The 21,568-nt window shown below is 41.2% G+C and overlaps 1 protein-coding gene and 1 long non-coding RNA gene across 8 annotated transcripts in view; one reads left to right on the top strand and one right to left on the bottom strand.

Moving 5' to 3' along the window:
* Positions 1-21,568, top strand: part of EPHA5 (EPH receptor A5) — a 197,467-nt gene that overhangs the window by 120,054 nt on the left and 55,845 nt on the right. For all 7 annotated transcript variants that reach the window (XM_031596817.2, XM_090139118.1, XM_090139121.1 and 4 more), the window contains one exon: positions 20,376-20,500. In XM_031596817.2, the coding sequence (XP_031452677.1) occupies positions 20,376-20,500 (125 nt within the window). The remainder of the gene's footprint in view (positions 1-20,375; positions 20,501-21,568) is intronic.
* LOC116231192 (uncharacterized) overlaps positions 21,175-21,568 on the bottom strand; it is a 120,305-nt gene continuing 119,911 nt past the window's right edge. The window contains exon 6 of the long non-coding RNA XR_016466035.1: positions 21,175-21,497. This is a non-coding gene — a long non-coding RNA (uncharacterized LOC116231192). The remainder of the gene's footprint in view (positions 21,498-21,568) is intronic.

Below are 21,568 nucleotides of genomic sequence, written 5' to 3'. Positions count from 1 at the left end.
TAATTGCAATATTCCCTGAGTTGACTTTCATACAGCTCTGCGTTAGTGCAGCCTGTTGCTGAATACAGGCCTCTGTGACCATTGTCCTGTCACACCAGGGTTCTGCCCTCCTTGCAGTGGGTTCCTGCCATGAATCATTAAAACACGCACCTCCACGGTTCTGCCTCATTCCAGCAAGAGGTGACACTAAGCATGAAATCACTCACTGACCTTGCCAGAGACTTACAGTGTGAGTCTCTAAATGCCTGGCCATGCAAGGGCAGTTTCCAGAGAGGTGCTCTCACCCAGTTCAGTAAGCTGGAGGGCCATTGCTTCAGAAATTACCAGGTTATTTAATTTACTGTATATCTCTTGGTACCAGGTATGACTCAGTCACTGAAAGGAGGTTGAGAGGAGCTGGAGGATTTCTGGGCAGGATGCACATGAGGGCACAGCCCCATCTTCACCATTTCCAGAATTGCACACAACAACTAGCAGAGCTGGATGTGCGTGAAGGACAAAATGCTCTGTGCTGTCTGTGAAGGTGATGCACTAAGCCCTCTGCTATGTGTTGGCTGAGGCTTCAAGGGGAACTTCTGCCAGTCAGATAGCTTTGTAAGGCCCAAGGTCTATGTGCAACCTCTTCAGAGCACCTCTGAAAACAAAACAAGCTCTGAGAAGTGGTCGAGTAGTTGATAAGTATTTCTTGTGTTCAAATGATGATTGTGCATCTATACTGGCCTCGCGCTGTTTCTGCAGCCTCTGATAGTTGTGATCGACTGATGACTGGTATTTTAAATTCTGCTTGTGCAGTTTCTACTTCTTTATTTGGGACAAAATATGGAAGGAAAATACATGGTCATTATGCAAATGAGTGTAGTAAATAAATTCCATTTGGCTCAGCTTTCTTGTATCCAGACCTGATCCACACAGCACATGCCATTTCTAGCAAAGGCCAGGGGAGGTTTAACACAGCAGGTCTGGCCCAGTGACAGAGTTTGTAGTGGCAGATTCAGATACATTTTTGGGGGATGTCTGTATGTGCCGTGTGCTCATTATGTGTGGGAAGGGATGTCTCTTGTCAGTACACTGCTCTTGTGGTTTTCATTGCCTGCCACTTGCGCATCAGGGAGGCTTGTTGGGCATCATTTTTGCAGATGGAGAAACAGAGGCACAAGGTGTGGTGTGAACAGAAGGCACACGTGGGCTGGAAGCCTGCTGGAGCCCTGAGCTGCACTGAAGGTGCTTCCTGACCAGTTTGCCAGACCAACTTCAAGAGCAGATAAGAGATGCCAGTCACACTTGACTGGAGTTGAGCCGAGGAGCAGTTCAACTGAAAATGGACTCAGTGGTGTTTGCTTGTTTGTTTGTTTTCTGAATTGTTTTCAAGATGATGTGGTTTCAAGATTGCTGCAGCATTTAAAGTGAAAACTTCGTGCAGTTGTAGCAAGAAGCTGATTCCTGGGGAGTGAGGTGAAGGGGGCTGATTCCCAGCTGGCCACTGCCACTGCTTTTCCTCAGCCAAGTTTCTTCTCCCTGCAGCACCATGCGCAGAAGGCTTGAAACATGATTGGAGCTTGGTCTGCCTTTGCAAAAAGATACACAAAGTACCAGTTTTTTCACCTGGAGTGTTTAGTGAGCTAATAGTGCTGAAGAACATGGAGGGAAGAGTGTGGTGTGGCGTGCATTTGCTTCCAAATATTTTCTGCAATAGTGACAGTTCCGTTTTTCCTTCTTGTAGACTGTTGACCAGGAAAGACAATCTTTGATCCAAGTCCAGCTGCCCTTCCTGGCTGAGTGCAGGATATTGACTGGAATATGTTTGGATGGTGAACTGTGCTTTGTCTGCTAAAAACAGAGCCATTTATAATACCTCTGTTCATTGCAAGTGCTTGCAAATTCCTGTACCGTTGCAATTCAGTGTAACTAAAATCCTGATCCATTTGACTTTTTATCCAGGGGGAGAGCAATTGCTACCTCTTCAGTAAATAGGTTCGGTTTTATTTGGCCTTTAGCAGTAATAGTATTTAGAGTATCTTGGCAACTATTCATTGACGAGGGTCCAAAAAAAGCATTTAACAAAATAAAGTGATAGCAGTAATGAAGTGCTAAAGACACTGACACTTTGTTTATCCTCTTGAGATCTTAGAGAAGGTTTCAGCGGCTCCTCCTGTTTTCTCTGCCTCTTTTAACTTTTGAACCCGGCTCCTGGGACAGTCTCTGCGGGGGGCTGGAGATGAGGCTGCCTCCTGCATCTCACACAGGACTGTCGGGATGTCCTCCACTGGGATGCTGCAGCCAGGGGAGCTCACGCCGTTATTGTTCCCCGGCCCCACGTTTGAGGTCAGGCATGTGCTCGAGGGGCTCAGCCAGTGATTTAACAGGAGAGTATCCAAATATCTGAACTGTGAGGCTGTCACATCTGCTCATGTCTGCTGCTACAGCTGCTCTGCTTCATATGAGTAGAGCTGTTCTCATAAGGATGGGATGCACAATGTCACTCCTAAAACATCGGCTCTGTTAGGTCAGTTGCACAGTTGTCACCTTTCTCCTCTGACAAGGGAGAGATTTGGGGCTGTGTCTCCTGTTGCAGTGCTCAGGCTACACACAGCAGCTGCCTTTTCAGTTTGCCGGATGGGTGCTTGAAAACCTCAGAGGTGCCTCAAGTCAGATGTTTTTATGGCAGCCATGCAGCCCAGTTGGGAGTGTTTTCCTTTCCGAGAGAAGCAGCGACTATTTTTCACGGACCAAATGAAGCCACCTGTTCGGTTAACTGGGCTTCATTCGGTCCCTGGGCAGCCCTTCACAACCTTTAGGGCCCAAAGGAGTCTTTGAAGTACCATTGAATTTCATTGTTAATGTCTCAGTCATTTACCCTGAATAGAAGAGGGTATTTTTTCACTGCAGGCATGAATAAACTCTCTGGATTGCAGGAAATAATCCCCCTTAGAGGAGAGTTAAAAGCACCTTCTTTTAATATATAATGTGAGGAGGCAAGAAAAAGGAAGCCTCGTGCCAAGCTCTGCCTAGGACCGCATCAGCTTTTTGTAAAAGCGCTGGATTTTGCTCAGTGATTAGAAACTGAATAAATCAGATGAAAGGAAGGAGCCGATGACAGGGTGATACATGTGTTGGAGAAGGGGAGGGAGTGGCAAAGGAAAAGCATAATGTGGGTGACTTTAATTATGTGGAAGGTGGGAAGATTGGCTTCCCAATCCTGAATGGCGTGTGCAAAGATATGTTAGTCTATATTCTATGAGGGGTTGATGAGGTCTTCTAGAAGATGTTGATAGTTACTTGGAAGAAAAAGGTGCGCTTGCTGGCAGTATTTATGAGAGCTTTAATTACATTTCACAGACTGAGTTCCAATTAGAAGGGAAGAGAAAAAATAGGAAAGAAAAGATGTACAGCTTAAGAGCAAGGTGATAAATCTCTGGCTAAGGATAATGGTAAACAAGGTAGCTGTACATCATAGCATCACTCACGCACTTCTATTTTTAGGTGTTTATTCCTCCTCCCTTCCTCCTCCCACCACAAGCAAAATGCTCATAAAGGGGTCAAACGCAGGCTTCCGTTATTCATCTTCAAAGAAGCAAGGGAAAGATCATTTGCAATTGCTGCACTACAAGGCTATTACTTTTTGCCAAATCATTAACTGTGTCATAAAACAGCACTCCAGAAAGGCAGACAGAGACAGATCGCAACATTTGTCTCTGTGCTTGCATGAACAGTGTGAAAATATTGCTATCATTAGTGCATCCTTTCACATTGTGTTTAATGCTGCAAATTTCCACACTTTGGGATTACCCAGGTTGTAATCTTACCCAGTTGGCTTCTTACTCAGGTGACTGTAATATCTGATTATGTATTTTAATGTCAGGAGGGAGCACTGAAAGAGGATCTCTAAAACTTGCTCAACACTGGCTTAATTCTCTTCCTATTGTAGGTAGCTAGGGATTTTGCTGTTTAGTTGTCTGGAAAGGTAATACCTCTGAGTTTTGATGGCTTTGACATGTCTGTCTTGTGATAGCCCTCTCTTATGCCTCTTTATGTACTTTTTATTTATGGGTGTAAGGTGTTTGCCAGTAACGTGCCAACAGCTAATGTAGGTAGGAGGTTTATTTTATCTGATGAGGTCGTGTTAGATATGGGGAATACCTTGAATCTTGTTAAGTAAAAGTAAGACTGCAAACAGTTCATGCCAAACACTGAAACTCTAGCAGCAGGAGTCAGCTAGTGAGATTGCTTTCACTTCAGATAGCATCAGTCCTCCCACTGATTAATAAGAGGACTAACAATGTTCTTAAGAGTAGTGAAATGGGTGCAATGAATCCCTGTCACTACTTCCCAGTGAATGGGAATTTTTGCTCTTCTGTAATTCCACGATCACACTCGAAGTTAAGCAGATCAAAGGAGAAACTCCATTTTCTCTGGTGCTGTCAAACCATAATCCTTGTTTATTTAAAAGAAACTATGTCAGGAGTAAGGTATGATGGAGTATAATTGCAAAGTTCTTATTTGGTAATTAGTATCTTGGAGCCATCTTAATGCTATTAAGAAACAGGCATAATTGCATGTAGGAGGTGTATATTTATCATGGGAGCTGGCACTTCAAACCATTAGGAAACATCTATAGCTTTGCTGCATTCTGCTCAGAGATTAATCTAGTTTAGAATACTTAAGGACCTGTCAGAGAGACACTCTTGTCATCCAAGCAGTTGTACAGTCAAGTGATAGGAGAGAGCTCAGAAAGGCAACAGATGCTTCCCATAATTCTGGTACAATCATGTTGCAGACCTCTGATATTTATGCCTTTCGGGAAGCTTCCCCATTGCTGGCAGCAGTATTCACCACTGTGTGTTTTGTACAACAGAAGAAAAAAGTGAGGGACAGGAGGGAATAGGTTCATTTCAGCATGAGCTCTGTCATGCAGGTATTTCTGAGTGCCAGCATCGGAGGAGAGATGCTTGGGCTCTGGGGAACAACCTGCAAGAGAAATGCCTAGGAAATAATTCAAGGCACAGGGCTGTGCTGCGTTCAGTGAGAAAAATTGTTGTTAGGATATAAGCATGTTTTCTTGTCAGGCCACCAATGTGTAGTTAGAAGCAGCTTGTTATGGAAATAAGGCTGGAAATCATGGCTAGGAATAAGACGGAAACAGCTTGCCAGAAAGGGAGGCTTTTCAATAAAAGATCGTCATTAGCAGTTCAGCAGCACTGTGGGCTTTTAATTAAATGTTTTTGGGAAGGAATGGACAATGAGAGTCTCAGAGGTGAGATTTTTTCAGTCACAGGCCTAAAGCTACCACCACAGAGGAGGCTGAATGAACTGTGAACGTCACCATACTTGGCGAAGAATGTGAATGCCCTTCCCACAAGTTTTACAGGTGATGAGAGAGAAAGAGAAGGATTTGCCAAGATCTCACAGCAGGACTAGGAAGAAACCAAAAGCCAGCGGAGTCTGGTGGCAGTGCATGCCACTGGAGTCAGGGTTATGCCATGAATTTAACAGTTACTTTGTGTCTTCTTCTTCTTCCCTCTATGTTTCTTGTCTACTTTTTAGTGCTCGGCACACGAATACAGAGTTAGCTGAGTCCTTCCTGACGAAGGCTGCTGAACAGTTCAAGACCATACACAGAATCACAGAATGACCAGGGTTGGAAGGGACCTCAAGGATCATGAATCTCCAAACCCCCTGCCACATGCAGGGCCACCAACCTCCACATTTAATACCAGACCAGTATACATATACAACACATAATCATATACATATACAATACTAGACCAACATACAAGCTATCGCTTCCAAAATAGAATGACTGTACTTTTCTGTGTTAATTTGCAGCTGACCATAGGTTCAAGCAGTTTTCTGGGGCATGTTTCATTCATTACTTTGGCTAGTTCAGTGCCTAGTGGACTATATTATACTATGTTTCCCCATTCCTTGGTGGATCGAATTCAAGCACAGAAGCTACTTCTGAAGACGTTGATGAGAGTAACTTTTTATGTAAAGGAAAGTAAAGTTTGACTGATGACTTGTGTAGGTTTGAGTCTTTTTATTTATTCTTCTGAATGTGTATGCAGCCACAGCTTGCATTTCTGTTTGAGGTCATCCTTGGAATTTCAGCTCTAAAAGTCTTTTTTTGGTTTTCCTTCTTCCAGGATGCTGAGAACATAAGATCTTCAGTGCATGAAAGTGTAATAATTTTGATATTCATTCTTTTAATGTAATGTCTTGCTGACCTTTGCCACAATTTTCTGAGAATCTTTTTGCCAAGTCATTTAGTATGTAGACATAGTATATGATCTGATGTACCTTACTGAGGAAAAGATGAAGTGGAGAGGATCGGGTTTATTATTGGGTCAGTGAGTGAGATATTTTTGGGTTCCTAGAGCTTATCATAGTGACCATCCTGGCTCTTGCCAGTAAGGAGATTATCTTAAGAATTAGATCACTGAGATAATAATATACTGCTGCGTTAGACAAGATTTATGATTAAGAGAAGATATGGGCATTTAATGGCCCTTTTAAATGTCACATCCAAACTTTAAAGGCTATAATCCAAATAAACAAAATAGACAGCAGCTATCTCCAGAAGCTTCTAAATGAAAGCAGCACCCAAATGATGCAGGTAGGAACTTCCAGTCCATATTTATACAGCAGATGCAATCCTTAAGTGGCCACTGGAAACCATGAAAGGTCAATAGCAATATCTTTCTTGAGATACAAGGTAAGATGTGCCTATGCGGTCAGAGAGCCTTTCATTTAGCAGGAGAAAGAGGTAAGCAATATGAAGCTCTTATCAGAGCAGTACACAAGCAGTCTGACAGCCATTAACAGCTTGAGTAATTTTGGTTGGTGTACAATAAATAAAATGATTGCGTACTATATGAGGTAATACATGGCCTTGCAGTCAGATGTTCAGCAGCTGTATGACTGGATGGGATTTTTTTTTGCTGGCTATGTAGCATTTTAAATGAAGGTTAACACTGAAAAAAAAAATACATTTCTAGTTTTCTTTAATAAATTAATCACTAGTAGAAGCAGGCCCATGAGAGGGTAGTCCATAGAGCCTAAGCAGACACCACTATTAGGTATAATTTTTTATTTATTTTTTTTAATTAACAACATAGAGCAAGATGGGCAATACTCACAGTGTGGTGATGTCTGATAATATACCCCAGGGATGAATTGTTATTGATTGAAAGGAAAATGAAAACTCAGTGATGTTTTGTGGAAGGGCTAAATTATTTCTTCTGGCCTTAATATTTAGAGATGTTGATTTAAAATTGATTATCTTCCTTTACCTGCTGCCTATAAGCTTGCTAATTCATTATAAATGAACATAAAACAAGTTCTGGTTGAGAGCAGTTTATCTGTACTGTTTTAACTGAACTGTTTTAAATATTACTCTTTGATAAGCCTGCATAACTATCTTTAGCTCTCTTACGGTAAGGATACTTCTCAGTTTTAAGGGGAAGTTTAACAACATTTGAATATTTCACTGTAATTGAATCCTGATTTAAACCCAAGTCTTTTTATTCTTGCATTCACTGCAGAGACTTTAGTAACTTGAATGTTTTACCCTTGCTACTGCTTGGAAAGCAGTCCTGTAAAAATGGGATCAATTACCTGCATTGTTAGGATCCAATTTTCAATACTGCTGAATTAAGAACAGATAGGACTAGTTAATGATTGTTTTCCCTGTATAAAAGGAGGAGTAAATAAAGGAGAATAGAAGCTGAATTGTGAGAGAAGGTAATCTCTGTTTTGTTTCTGCCATAGCTTAGTGTTAATCAATTATCATATCAGAAGGCAAAGAATTGAATATATCCCAGTATCTACACTTTGTTATTTAATCATCCTGCTGGATGCATAGCATTCATCATTCACATTTTTAATGCCATTTACTGTTACCTCACATTTATAAAGGGCATATTTAAGGAGAAGAAAGTCATACTGATTGGCAGTGTCCTGTGCAATAGAATAGCAATCAAACCAGTAGGGTTCAGTTTCTGGCTCTTCAGTCCGAGTATCTTGAGCTCTGGCCCCATGAAGATAAACTGTTGATGAGTGAATCTTGTGGGTCCCTTCCAACTTGCAATATTCTGTGAACTGGGATGCAGGGAGACTTGACTCTCCTTCGTCTTTTCATACTGAGTTTGTGGCAGTTTTGGAATAACAGAGGTCATCAGAGCCAAAGGTATATTTGGTAGTGCAGCTTCACAAATCATTACTCTGGAGCATTAGATTGCATGTTTCGTGCAAGCTCCTATCTAGCCGTATCTGCAAGTAGTAAGCCAGTACTTGGCATTTCGTAGCTGGGAAGTGAACCAGAATGTGAATTTATGGCATATTTTTTCCCTAATGCTTTTGAGAGCAGCACTATCTGAAATGCAAACCAAAGCAGGCATAAAATCCTTGCTGTGCTATTCCATGTGCAGATATCTTGCTTAATATTTGATCTGCTATATCCAGCAAAGCAGAGAAAAATACTGCAGCAGGAGGACACCAGTTCAAGCCAACAACTAATATAGATCGCATTAAGTGTGTTGCAGGTGGAAACCTGTTTGTTGACCACAGTTTTGCTGACACTGGAGGAAAGTTAAAGATATGTCCATTTATTTTTCACACGCACAGCTACAATTTAAAGCATTTGAAATCTGTTGGGACCGTTTAGCTTGACCACGAGAATCCCATAGTCAGGTGCTTAGACTGTTTTCCTGTTCCTGGAGCATTGCTCTGAACTGCAGAGTCTGTGGTGACTTGGCTGAGTACAGGTATTTAGGACATAACCTGTCAGCAAAAGTGGGAAAAATCCAAGCAGAGATTCCCTGTGCAGTCAGCAACTGGATTTTTACATCAACTGCGTTTTGATTTAAAGCTGTTTCTGGAGCATTCTTGAGTTTGTCTTTAAATCCTTTTCAACGCCTTCAGAAACCAATTGGACTGAAAAAGCCTGCCGTGTTTTGTCAGAAGAAAGCTTGTGTTTGTAACATGCACGGAGCTAATGTCTCTGCATAGTGGTAGAGTCAAGAGCCCTGCTTTCATACACAGCTGCACCTATCCCATTCACAACACTGATGTTCATCCTGTGCTTTGTGTTGCCTGATTGTGATCTCTGCGGTTTCACCTCAGCAAAGCAATTTACACAGCGCTCATCTTTAAGCACACAACTAGTGCTTCTGCTTGGAGACAGAAGTTGGAGAGTTATTAAATTAAGAAAATTAAGCCTTTAACACAAACTGCTCTGTAATTTTACTTTTTGTCACTCATGTAGGGCTTTTGTTCCACGTTTGAGCTCAGCATGGTGTCGCCAAGTTGCTTGTGATTTAAATAGAAGAAGCTGGCTGCCAGGAGTAATGCTTGCAGGTATTCCTTCTTTTCTTTATTTGCCTTAGAGCAGAGCCTGCAGGACAAAGCAAAGATAGTGCTGGCAGCATCTGAATAGTTAGTTCCTGCCCCTCAAGTCAAAATAGATAAAGGAATTATCATTATCTTCATCGCACAGGTAACCGCAGCAAAAGATGAAATGACTTACCCATGGTCATTCTACAAGTCTCTGGCAGTGCCAAAAAGCAGGGTATTATCTGCTCTGGTCTGATGCTTTATCATGGTGCCATCCTTTTGCATGGCTAGCCACTTGCAGCAATTCAGAGTTTTCCCTTATGTCTCCTGGCACAAACATGGAGGCTGGTAAATGACATGAAATGCATGCTTCCCAAATTTCTGCCTTTCAGTATCTGTGCTATTTTTGTCACTCACCTTATGATGTCTATCAATTTGCTTGGAAGGATCTCAGGATATGTTCATCTAATCTACTTTAAAACCTCCAAAGGATGATGCCACAGGTTCATGGAGTGATATTTTTTTTTCTGGTTCTTCATTATTTTTGTCCTTTGAAACTTTTCTTAAATTTAATTCTGTGCTGTCTTGCTCTAGAGAGAGCTGCCTTTTACTTACTTGAGACTAATGTTCTCTTTCAATCCTTTTTCTTTTGGTCTGAGCAGCTTTGCTTCTTTGTCTCTTATCATAGCTCATGCTTTCTCTTCTTGTGCTTGTCCTCTAGTTCCCCCTTGGATTCCCTAAAAATGAAGCATGCTTTTCCTGATGTGGAGCATTCAGAAGGTGGCACAGGAGGGAGCTGCCAAATTCATTGAGCACTTTCCATTTCTCCCTAAGAACCTGATAAATCAATTCTTTCCTCTTGGAAAGCCATAGGTTCAAACTAGAGGTATTGGTCCTTCATTCAAAAGGAGAATTGCAAAATCCCCCATTCTGTGCCCACTGTTCTCAAGCAGCTGTTTCAGTCAGGTCCTTCACATTGGTTGCATTTGAGCATTTTACACATCTGCAATGTGAGGAAATGCCTGCACATGGGTAGCAAGAACCTAGCTAGGTAGCTCTTGCAGAACTCTCACTGGGGATTCATGCCATGGCTATGGCTGCTTATGTGGTGGGGTTGAAGATTGGACACACCTAAGTATAAAGACCTGGGGTGGGTTTCATTCCTTTCATTTTCTTGCAGGCACTGTTAGCTCTTGGGAAGTTGGAGGCACCAAAATTTCCCTTGGTAGTATCGAGGATTGTTTCCCCAGCACCTGTAATGCATTATGATACGCACTGAATTTGGTAGTTAGCTTCATTTCAGTGCTAGGAACATGAGATTTTATGGCAAACAGGTACCCCTGGTCATGTTGACGTGCCAGACATGTGGGCAGCGTGTCAAGGTTGGCAGGAAGAATGAGATGTCAGATTTTGTTCCTTTAAAAAGAGTGATAGACTGGGCAGCTCTTGACCTGACCCAGAAAGCCACCATCAGTCTGAAGCCAAGGCTGGACACAGAGACCTGCTGGGCAAGGGTGGGATGGTTGTGAATTTGTACATCAGAGGTATATAAACCTTCTAACTTCAGCTCTTCAGTCACTTTGGTGCTTTACTATTTAATTACTCTAGTTTTTTGTTCTTACATAACCTATTAATTTCAAGCCTTCTATTCTTCTTTATGGAACTTGTTTATGGAAAATATCTGGTTCATAGCTGTGCAAAGCTGTGGCCAGCTCAGGGTCCTATTGAAGATGTGGAGCTTATGCTTTTTTTGCATTTATATGCAAGACAATAGAAGAAGGATGGTGATAGCAGAGAAAGAGTACTACAGGAAATCCAAAACTATGTTGCTACGGGAGTTAAGGACTTACTCTATTCTTGCCTCTGACCTGCTGCACCTCATCAGTAGCTGTTCTTCAAGTGGAAACACAAGGAATTTATTTGGCTGCCCCTGATTCCACTGGAGTGCTCAGTAATTTGGCTTTAATATTAGAATTCATCAGTAAGACTGATTGGTGTATCATACAGAGTGGCAGGCTTGGCAGAGAAGGAAATTTCCCACGGAGTTTAAAAATGGTCCTTGCCTTTGGTGAATTTACTGCGTTTAGAGTTTCATAGCAGCAGAGAGAAGGATGCAGCAAGACTGTATGAAAAAAGGAGCCAATCTAGGAATTAAGAAGGTGAGTGATGGTAGCAAGCAGGAACATGTACATTTTATGCATTTTATTTAGTAGCTATGGTTTTGTTTTGTTTTTAATGGCCCATGATTTTTAAAAGGAAGCTTTTGCTTAAATGCAAATAAGATATTAGGCTACTAATGATAGGAGAGGGGCTGTTCTGTGTGCGGTAAGCAAACCTGATAAATGCACTCAGTAAATGAGGATTCTGCTGCAAAATGCTGAGCCCTGTGGCTATGATCCAGCGAAGTGCTGACAGCAGTGTTAGTACTCATGCGCTTAAAGTTAAGTGTTTTCCCAAAACACTTTGATGGATCAGAGCTAAAGTCCTTATCACCTTGCTGGGAGTGAATTTATAATAAGTGTTGTGAATCAATAGTATTTATTCTTAGGCTTCACAACTAAACCACTAATGGAATATAGGGAAATTACAGCTATTCTGTGACAGAATAGGGAATCTGATGTTGGTCTTAACCATAAACTGTTCCCCAGCTTTGAGAAGGGCTTAACATCTTGATTTCCAGAGGCTCTAGGGAAAAAAAATAAAAATAAAAAAATAGAGGTATTGCAATTCCCTGTGGATCTGTGCCCTATGGGTAGAGGTTCCCCATGGGATACTCCAGTCCAACATTAGTGTTTCAGCATGGTTTCATTGCAACCTTTCTCTGGGCTAAGTCACTCCACATCGTCATACCAGGCACAAGGTGCTCCACTGGCCTTATGGGGTAACCAGGCCAGTCATGAGCCAGAAATGATCATCACAGTAGGCTTGGCACAGGAAAAGAGGCAAATTACAGTCTGTTTGGAACTGTCTTTGCAGGACTTGACATATATTCATTTGTACTTAGACCAGCATCAGTCCTGAGCCTAGCAGTTGGTAATAAGTTCTCCAAATGGTGAATTCTGGCCTGACTCTGGCTTTGGAAACCCTGCAAAATGTGGATGTTTGCAACCAGTCAGGTTTCAGGGGCAAAAAAAGCCCAACAAACAACTTGGACAGTTGTAGAACATTGTGCTCTTTGTAGCCTTCATTACATAGCCACTCAGTCCTTAAGATTCTCATAAGCTGACATTCCCGATAAGGCCTTGAATGTACTTGTTGAGTGAACAAGCCTGAGTTAATACTTTCCCTCCCTTGAGGTCAGTGTATTCAGTGTTCTAAAACTGTCTATGATATGTCATCTTGGAAGTGACAAAGAAACTGAAAATAACAACAGAATGGAGAATTTCCCATGACAAGTGAAGTGCCAGCAGAGTTCTAACTTCTGAATACTCCAACAATTTCCGGTGCATTTCCGGTGGTGACCGTGCTCCTTAGCTTGTGCTGTCTGGAGATATACTGCTAATACAGCAAGAAAGCTTGTACATTTTTAACTTAAACAAAGTTTGTAAATCAGAGTTTTGTTTTACAGCTTTCACTTTTTGTGTAAGAGTATCTGTGATAGTAAGGGACTGAAAGCATGTGTATTCCGCTCAGTAAACAGATGGCAAAGGGCAAGAATCCAATTCATTTTTTGAACTCTTGTGCTTTCTTAACAGTCTTACCCAAGGTAATTTAGTGTTTGGAGGTGGCAGTGATATATGATAGATTCCATTAAAAATTCTGACTGGTGTGTACATAAGTCTGACCCCAAGAGATCTGTAATTTAGTGTCCAGATCCTGTGATGTCTTAGGCATTGCTAGTAATCCTGTCACAATCGCAGCGTGTTGTAGCTGTGTAGTGATTTAGTTTCATTAAGATAAATGCTTTAGAAATTATTTGCTTCTTTTTTTTCTAGGCAAAAATGATGATTTTGGAAAAATGCATGCAGGCAGCAAAGAGGGTTGGTGTGTGCCCTGGATAAGGAGCCATCTTTGGGCTCTCTAAGGGAGAAGTCAGACTGCCCTCTGTATTGCTGAAAGGGCTTGGTAGGGGTGAGCCTGCTCCCTTGAAGATAGGCTGTTCAGGCACTGTTGTGTCTTCAGTTCTGAAATCAGAGGAGCCCTTGGTCTGTGGGATGTGTGTGTTGTCTCCGGGCGTAAACTTAACCAAGGATGCTAGAGCAGGAAAGCTGTTTTGTTCTGCGTGGGTGCCATGCCCATTACCACTGAGCCGTGAGCCCAGAACGGGTCCCTGAGTGCTCCTTTCATGCCAATCAGTGTAGTAAAATGTTAGCATGGAAAAAGCAGCTGGGCTGTGAGCTCTGCCCTGAATCTGTTCTGCTCCCTCTGACGATAAGGAAAGCTGAACAGCCTGTTACGCTGATGTGAACAGCAAAGCTTGCATTGACTGCAGCCACTGTCCTTTAAAGGGTACCTGTTTGAGCGCTGCTTTTTTATGTTTAGTGCCATATTTTGATTAATAGGAGAAAGCTGCATGCAAATGTTTTGAAGCTGTGTGTTTTACTGTCTTTGCAATCTAAGCACCAATAATCACTAATTAATTTTAATAGCAATACATATTTTATGGATATATTTTTATTACCCAAGTGAATACAATGAGTATTTGAGTAGTGGTTTTGTACATGCAGTATTGCTACTGTCTTGCTGTCTGTTCTTTTAACACAGTTTACTTGCCTGGCTAAATGTCATGGCTAAATGTCCTACACAGATTTGTAGCAAGAAACAAATAGCTCTTTATGAGTAGATAAGTTGATCATAGAATTACAGAATGGCTTGGGATGGAAGACTGTCTAGTTCCAAACCCCTGCTGTGGGCAGAGTTGCCACCCACTAGAGCAGGTTTCTGATCAACTGATGGTTGGGCTTGATGATCTTGAAAGCCTTTACCAAACTAGATTATTCTATGATTCTATAAAGTATATATATATATTTCTGTTTTATTCTAGTCTGTTTTGCTTACTCTCTTAAGAACTTGCATATGCATGTACAAGTTGTTCTAGTGCAAGGGAATTAAAACAAGAAATAAGATATTTGGGCACAAAAAATCTAAAAACCTTAGATAACACTGGCTCATTGCAGTCTCAGTCTCAACTGGGTGTATCTAGTAGGTGTTACACAGATCAGAAGCAAGAGATTAATCTTTATCCCTGTGCTAATGCAAATTGCAGGCAGATTACTTCTGTTATCTCTCTGATGTGATCATGACCTGGAGAATTTTTTTCTGTTCTCTATCATCCAACTATGGACACTTCTCTGTAGTGGGGCTGCTGACAATTAAAGGCATCGAGTTAGTAGTGCCTCCAAAACTATGGTATCCATCCTGCTCTCTTTGCCTGTAATCTTTTGTATACTTTTGTAATACAGGTATTTTTGTAATATCTTAGGTACAAGGACTAGCAGCATAGAGTGAAATCATTTGAGAAAAGCTTTGTCAAAGAGACAACATGATCCCCAAAAAGAGAACTGAGCAGCAATTTGGTTATCACATTGCACAAAGCCAACATTGCATCTAATTGGGAGGCATAGAGGTCTGGGAGCACCTCTGCTCCATGACCAGCTCAGGCTTTAAGTCATGTCTTTCTGTCAAGCCCAAGGAGCTGCATTTAATCTTTTGAGAGCTGGATTGATTTCCACCCCAAAAATTGCCCCTTTTTGTGTAAGGTAAATCTGGTTGCAGGTTACTGTGGAATCACATTACAAAAATGGGGCACTGCCTTTTCCTATGGCCATCCAGGGCTTGAATAGGGTTCACTCCTCCACGTGACACAGTGTGACCTCTGTGATTTCATGGCACACATCAAGGCATCTCAGGTTTTGGTGTTCAGAATGGATTTGGGTAACAGAAAGCTGGCATTTACCTCAGGTGGTGTTCTTGGGAGGCAGAAAATGTGAATAAACACTATATGTTTGTTGCCAAGGAAATCTGAAGGTTGTGAAGGAAATTTGAAGGTTGTGTTCTTGTTTTGATATTTGAAGTGTGAAAAGAAGTTGCATGAATTCCCTATTTAGTCAAGCGGTACCTTGAAAAATCGTTCAGGAGGAAGATTTCCATATTTGAATTGTGTTTCAGGACTGCCTTTGTGTTTTGCAAGGTGTTTGGATTAAACCTATGGCAAAAATGCAGCCCTTGGATGTAGGACCTGTGAAATCCCATGTAAAATCTCTGGTAGGATTATTCAAGGATACAAAGACCTTTCATTTTCTTTACCCTGTTTGCAAAAGTACTTAGAACCAATTGCAAATTGGGATCTGTGCTGTTTGTAAAAGTAGCCACGTGAGTGTTGTTACTGTTTTTCTTCACATGGAAAACTGCGGTTCAGTTTGGATATTAAAAGTTTCAACGTAAAAGGGAAGTTGTGACTTAAATGCCAACTTCTGACCCAAGTCTAATATCCACAGTAAAAGTTCCCCTGGGGAGCCGTTGAGTTTTCAGCTTTTCCAAAAGCATATTGTTTCTATACAGAAATGCAACGAGATGGTACAGTGAAGTCCTCCTTTTTCCCACTTCTTTTCAAAAGAGTATTTGTGTTTTTACAGGTGTGTGTATCTTGAAGCCTTCTGCAATTTCACATGCCTGTAGTGTGGTTCATCGATTAATGCAGGTGTTGCTCCAATCTCCAAAGTCACCAAACGCCTGAGAAAAAATTGAATAATGTCACTAATTATAAACTGAGTGAAAAATTGCAGTAAACCAGGCTTTTGAAGGGAAACCTGAATTACTCTTCTTGTGGTTGCTTTTCTGCTGCATACAGCTTTCATTTTCTTCAATCGAACCGAGCCTTACGTGTGCATTAATGGTAGCATAAATATTTGTTTCTGTGATGACAGATGAAGGTATTGATTTAATCACAGATGTAAATTTGACTTCTACATCTTCTGGCAGAAGAAACGTGGCATCAGATGGAGAAACACCAGGGCTTATTGAGAGGTCTGAAGTGCTAGATCCCAAATGTTTGCATGTAAGGAACTGTAATCAGGTTAAAAGAAACTACAAATGCATGTAAAACAGACGTGAAAAATCCATAGCGTAGCGAGGGTGCTGTGAGCGAGTGGGTTTTGCTTGGTTTTACCCACAAGTTAATGGAAAAGCATGCTCTCTGTGGAGGTAAGGGTGAGATGGGGAGCCATTAGCTGTTGTTTCTGCCAGAGTGAAAAATACCAAGACAAAATAATTGGGCTGGAGAGAGCATTAGATAGACCATGAGATGTAGAAACTGGATTATTTGTTTTATCTTGCTGCAGTGGTCATTCACCTGATAACATTAGTTTCCCTCAAAATATAATTAACATTTTATTCCCATAAGCATCGTTGTATATTAGATGTTAGCAGGACACAGAACAGTATTTTGTAAATACTGAGTTTGGTGCATAGATAGCTAATTCAGTGCTAATGTCATTATCAAAGGTTGTGGAGGAAGAAAGTCCTAAAGGGCCTATTCCTCTTGAAATCATCTCCTGTGATGTGACTACTGGTGCATCTTCTGCAGAGACTTGCATTTATTATTCTCCTTTAGAAATGTTAGAAAAGGAATTTTTAAAAAATGTCAAATCAGTTCTGTGATTTTATTTGCTTCCTGATTAATCCTGGTCTCTGGAAAGCAAAACGTACATTCCCAATTTCACACCTAGTTACATCTTCTGTTTGCTTTCATCACACGCATGGCTGTTCTCAGGAATGGTGAACATAAGCATAAATGATGCAGTATCCCTCTTTGATTTTGAGTGTTTTGCTTTGAAATTAATGGAAATGTGCAGATTATTTGTAATGCAACATGTAAACAATTGCTATGTACATCCACTCTTTGTAGTGTCAAGGCAGAGTTTTGAACAAGACTTCTGTCTGTTTGCATAAAAACATAAGAGAGTACAGCTTTATATATCCTGACTCTTACGTCAGCATGGTTTTTTTTACATGCTATACTCAAATGGAACTACTCTGTGGCTTGCCTTCTTTCTATTAAAAGGAAGCTGCCCTTGCAGAAGCAGTGACCTTTAAAAAGCAAGTTTCGAGTAATCCCTTTATTTTCCTGAGATCATATAGCACAGTATCCAGTTGCAGGCTTTTAAGATGGAATGATTGCAGGCTTTGTCTGCTCACCCAGATTGCATTACGTTTTGTTTGACAAAGAAAACCCTAAAATACTTATACCTTCCTTCCTAGGTTCAGAGCATTGTGCTCTCTCTGTGTTGAGGATGCAGAGTAGTTGCCATATCATCCCAGCACCGCTGGGATTTATTGAATTTACTTAATTGGCCTTTATCTCACAGTTACACTTTAACGCTTCTTTTGAAGGAGATTCAAAAAGGATACAGTTACTCCTTTTCTAATTCACTTTGAGAATTCGGTTACTCATTTCGTTATCTTCCCTTCTTTTCCTGGTAGAATATTCTGCATAGCCACAGCTGAACATTTGAGACTTCTGTAGCGAGAGATTTCAGTCCATGGAGCTGCTAACTAGAAAGGCAAAGGCCTGTGGCAAAGCAGACTGCATTTTAAAGTGGAAGCTGTGTTTTAGGGCAGTATGGAGTCTACCAGCAGCTATAGAAGCCTGTGTGTAGGTGTTACAGATATTCAGGGCATTGGAAAACAGACCTGGAATGGGCAAGCCCATTTCCCTAAGTCCTCTTGTGCCTCCATCACCCACAGCATCCAAGTGACTCATGATAGAAAGCTCTCAGTGTCTTCTGTTGAAGTCGAATGTAGAATTGCCTGTTACTTGGTATCCCCACCCCGAAACAGGACTTTTGATGTGTGTGAAAACCATGTTGCTTCCTTTGCATGAAGTGGGAAGATCATCCTGTTTAACAAGCTCATTGCTTGCTGTGTCTTCAGGGCTAACACATCTGACAGTGCACAGATGCACAACTCAGCTGTTTTTGCACAACACTCATTTAGACACCTGGACTAATTTTTGGAAGGTCCTATATCAGATTAGTGGATTAATTCTAGGTTGATTTTAGCTTTCATATAGTACAAGAAATTGTGGAGGACATTAGCTTGAGGATAAGGTGACTTTCGTGGATGAAAGCACCATGTGGTGCTTACCTAAATAACATGATCATCATTCAAATCAAGGTGGTTTTTACTTGCTCAGTGGAGCAGTTGTCAGCACAGTGGTGTATGCACAGCTAAGAAACTAGCGTGTCGGAGCAGCTGATGCCAGCTCTCCAGCAGAAAACAATATGGAAATGACCAACACCTCTCAGGATCCTCTGAGAGCCAAGTGAGTGAGAGATTAGTAAACAGGAGTGAGAAAAACTGGGATTGAAAAGAGGCTGAGATGCAAGAACTTGCTTAAAACAAGAAAGCTCACTGCTAACCTTCAGGGTTTCCAGGGATAATTGCCTGGAGCTGTTCCCCTACTCTTTTTGGCTGAAGATCAGACTTGGCAAACTTAATTCATTTGTTGTCTTTATTTTACTTAATTGGTTTCGGGCTTTTTTTTTTTTTTTTCCTTGTCTATTTTCTTTCTTTCTTTTTTTTTCCCCCTTATTTATTTATTTATTTATTTTTGAGTATTATGAAAATCAGTCAGTCCAGTCTTCAGGAGAAGTAATTTCCAGATAACTTCTAGGAGATTAAATGTTTTCTTTGCTGCTTATCTCTGCACTCAGTTCTCAGTATTGCCCCAAGGGACTTAGCCATCGGTCCCTGCAGTCCCTGCGCAATCCTTGCTGAGATCTGGCCTGTCCAAAGGGTGATTCAAAGACTCTTGGCCAGGCATGGGCTGATCTTGCTTTGGGGAAGCTGCTTTTTCTTCCTCCCTGAATTTTTCCCAACCCTTTTTTTTTTTTTCTCACTTGACGTTATTTTCCTCATCTCTGGCATGAAGTAATTGGGGTTTTGTGGTTACATTTCCCACAGCTACTTTCACCTACATGGCTGGCAGGGATGATTTAAAAAAAAAAAAAAAAATCCCAAACAGCACAACATGAAAAGTCTCTGCAGTATCAGACTGAAAACAAAGAAGCAAGTCTGTTTCCCATGCACATGTGTGCTGCAAAGGGCAGATAACCTTCCAGGGCTGCATCTTACAATAATAAGCAGAGCTGTATAGCTGTTTGCATTCCTCGGCTTCCCCAAGCTCACTGTGAACTTCTGAACTGTAAGCAGGGATTGCAGCTCGGTGATCACTGTTTAAATACTTATGGTTGCCAATTGCAAGGAATTAGCATCACTATGCAAGCTGCAACACCTCAGTGATATTTATGGAGAGCAATTGAATTCTAAAGATCAGAATGGCCTGCTGTCCTGTTCAGCGCTTCCAGAAGCAGGCGCTGGAAGGTGCCTTGGCTTCAGCGAGTGCACAAGGCAAAGTTAAGGAGCATAACTGAAAGTGTTCTGTGTGTGCTGAAATGCATACCTGCAAAGCAGCTGAAGGATGGCAATGTGTAATCAATATGTAATTCAGTTGTGGTAATATAGGCCCATGACACATTGGAAAAGTGCTTGAATAGACAAGGTGTGGGGTTGATGAATTTACAAATGCTTGAAAAGACAAGGTTGAGGTATAAGCCACTAATATTAGTTCCTGCTTTTATTTTGCTCAAGTGGGCAATGCTGGTCAGATCCTCAGCTGCTGAAAATCTGTGCTAGTCTACTGCTTTTTTGGGATCATGCTGATTTGATTTGCTCAGAACAAGCTCATCCTCTTGAATCTCATTTCTCCTTGCATTTTGCCAGCTGCTGGTTTATCTGAATCAACACGTAGTGGAATCCAAACTTTTCCAGAAATGCCAGCAGTGGCACAAGTTGGTTGCTCAGCATTCATTACGAGCTCTTCATGCGGACTTAGCCCTAACCTGGGGTAAATCATTACTGCTCTAATTGAGGCAGTAGGCAGCATGATTCCCAGCTGTTAAAAATGGCCAAATACCACCAAAGTGAAAACAGGCCCCACTGATTTGCAGTAGCTAAGGATAACATGCTGATGAGTCTTGAGTTCAGAAAGGGCAGACCGTCTTACTAACCATGGTTTTGTCTGTTCTGTTTTTTCTCCTGTCTTGCAGCACCTTCTCCAGTCAGTAGTGTGAAAAAAGGGAAGATAACTAAAAATAGCATCTCCCTTTCCTGGCAGGAGCCAGATCGACCCAACGGCATCATCCTGGAATACGAAATCAAATATTTTGAAAAGGTGTGACGGACTGATTGCCGAGCATCCCAAGTACCTTCTCTTTCCTGTCCTCTTCTTCTGGTTATAATTATCTGAGTCATGGGAAGGAATGGAGCAGTTTTATGCATAAATCAATGTCACATTGATTTTGCAGTAAATGATTAGGAAGATTTGAAATGAGGGTGTTGTTTTCCATTAGCGTGCCGCTTCTCTTGAACAAATACATTAAATCTGTGTCAGATTCCTCCTCAGCCTTATCACATTAAGGTACAACCTGTCCAGTTGTTAAAAATAGGAGGGTTTGGGGATCAAGCTTCTATATCCTCTTGGAAATATCAGGCTATCCTTTGCACTTGGTATTTCAATTCCTCACTTGATTTTGTATCCAGGATATAAGGAAGGGAGGGAGGGTTAAAATGAGACAGTTTCTGTTCTGATGTGAAGAAGGGCATCATGGCTTTTAAAAGCTTGCCTTTTTTTTTATTTTCCCTACTCTAGATCTCTGTGTAACGAGAAACACTTTTCCTACAGAGGTTGACCATCTCTGCCCCTGTTTCAAATGGTGACATCTTTTCTTATTGAAAAATTAGTGAAGTTTAAAACAAAATGCCAATAAATGAAGGCTCCGAGGTGACCTGATAGAGATCTTTTGGTATCTAAAGGGGAGCTACAGGAAAGAAGTGGACAGACTCTTCATCAGGGTCTGTGGTGATAGAATAAGGGGAAATGTTTTCAAACTCAAAGGAGGTAGATTTAGCTTAGATATAAGTAAAAAATCTTCTACAGTGAGGGTGTTGAGGCACTCTCTAAAAAATGGAAGAAAATAGTGAAATTGAGTCACAGTTCTCTCTCTCTCTTTTTTTTTTTTTTGTGTGTGTGTCAAATTTCTGTTTTATAGAAGATCTTTAATTAGTTTTATTGCATAGGTGAGGTCACTCAGCAGCACTGGACCACCTTTCTCTTCATCCTCTTTTTTCTTTCTTTCTGGGAGAGATTCAGTTCAGCAGCCCAAGCAAACCTGGGAAAGATTAAAAAATTTTCAGCATCAGGATAAAATGTTTGTTTTTTTCTTTTCTAACTGAGAGAGCT

This window comes from Phasianus colchicus, chromosome 4, assembly GCF_987193195.1.
Source record: "Phasianus colchicus chromosome 4, bPhaCol1.hap1.1, whole genome shotgun sequence".
Lineage (NCBI taxonomy): Eukaryota > Metazoa > Chordata > Aves > Galliformes > Phasianidae > Phasianus > Phasianus colchicus.
This window is presented reverse-complemented; position numbering and strand designations above follow the sequence as displayed.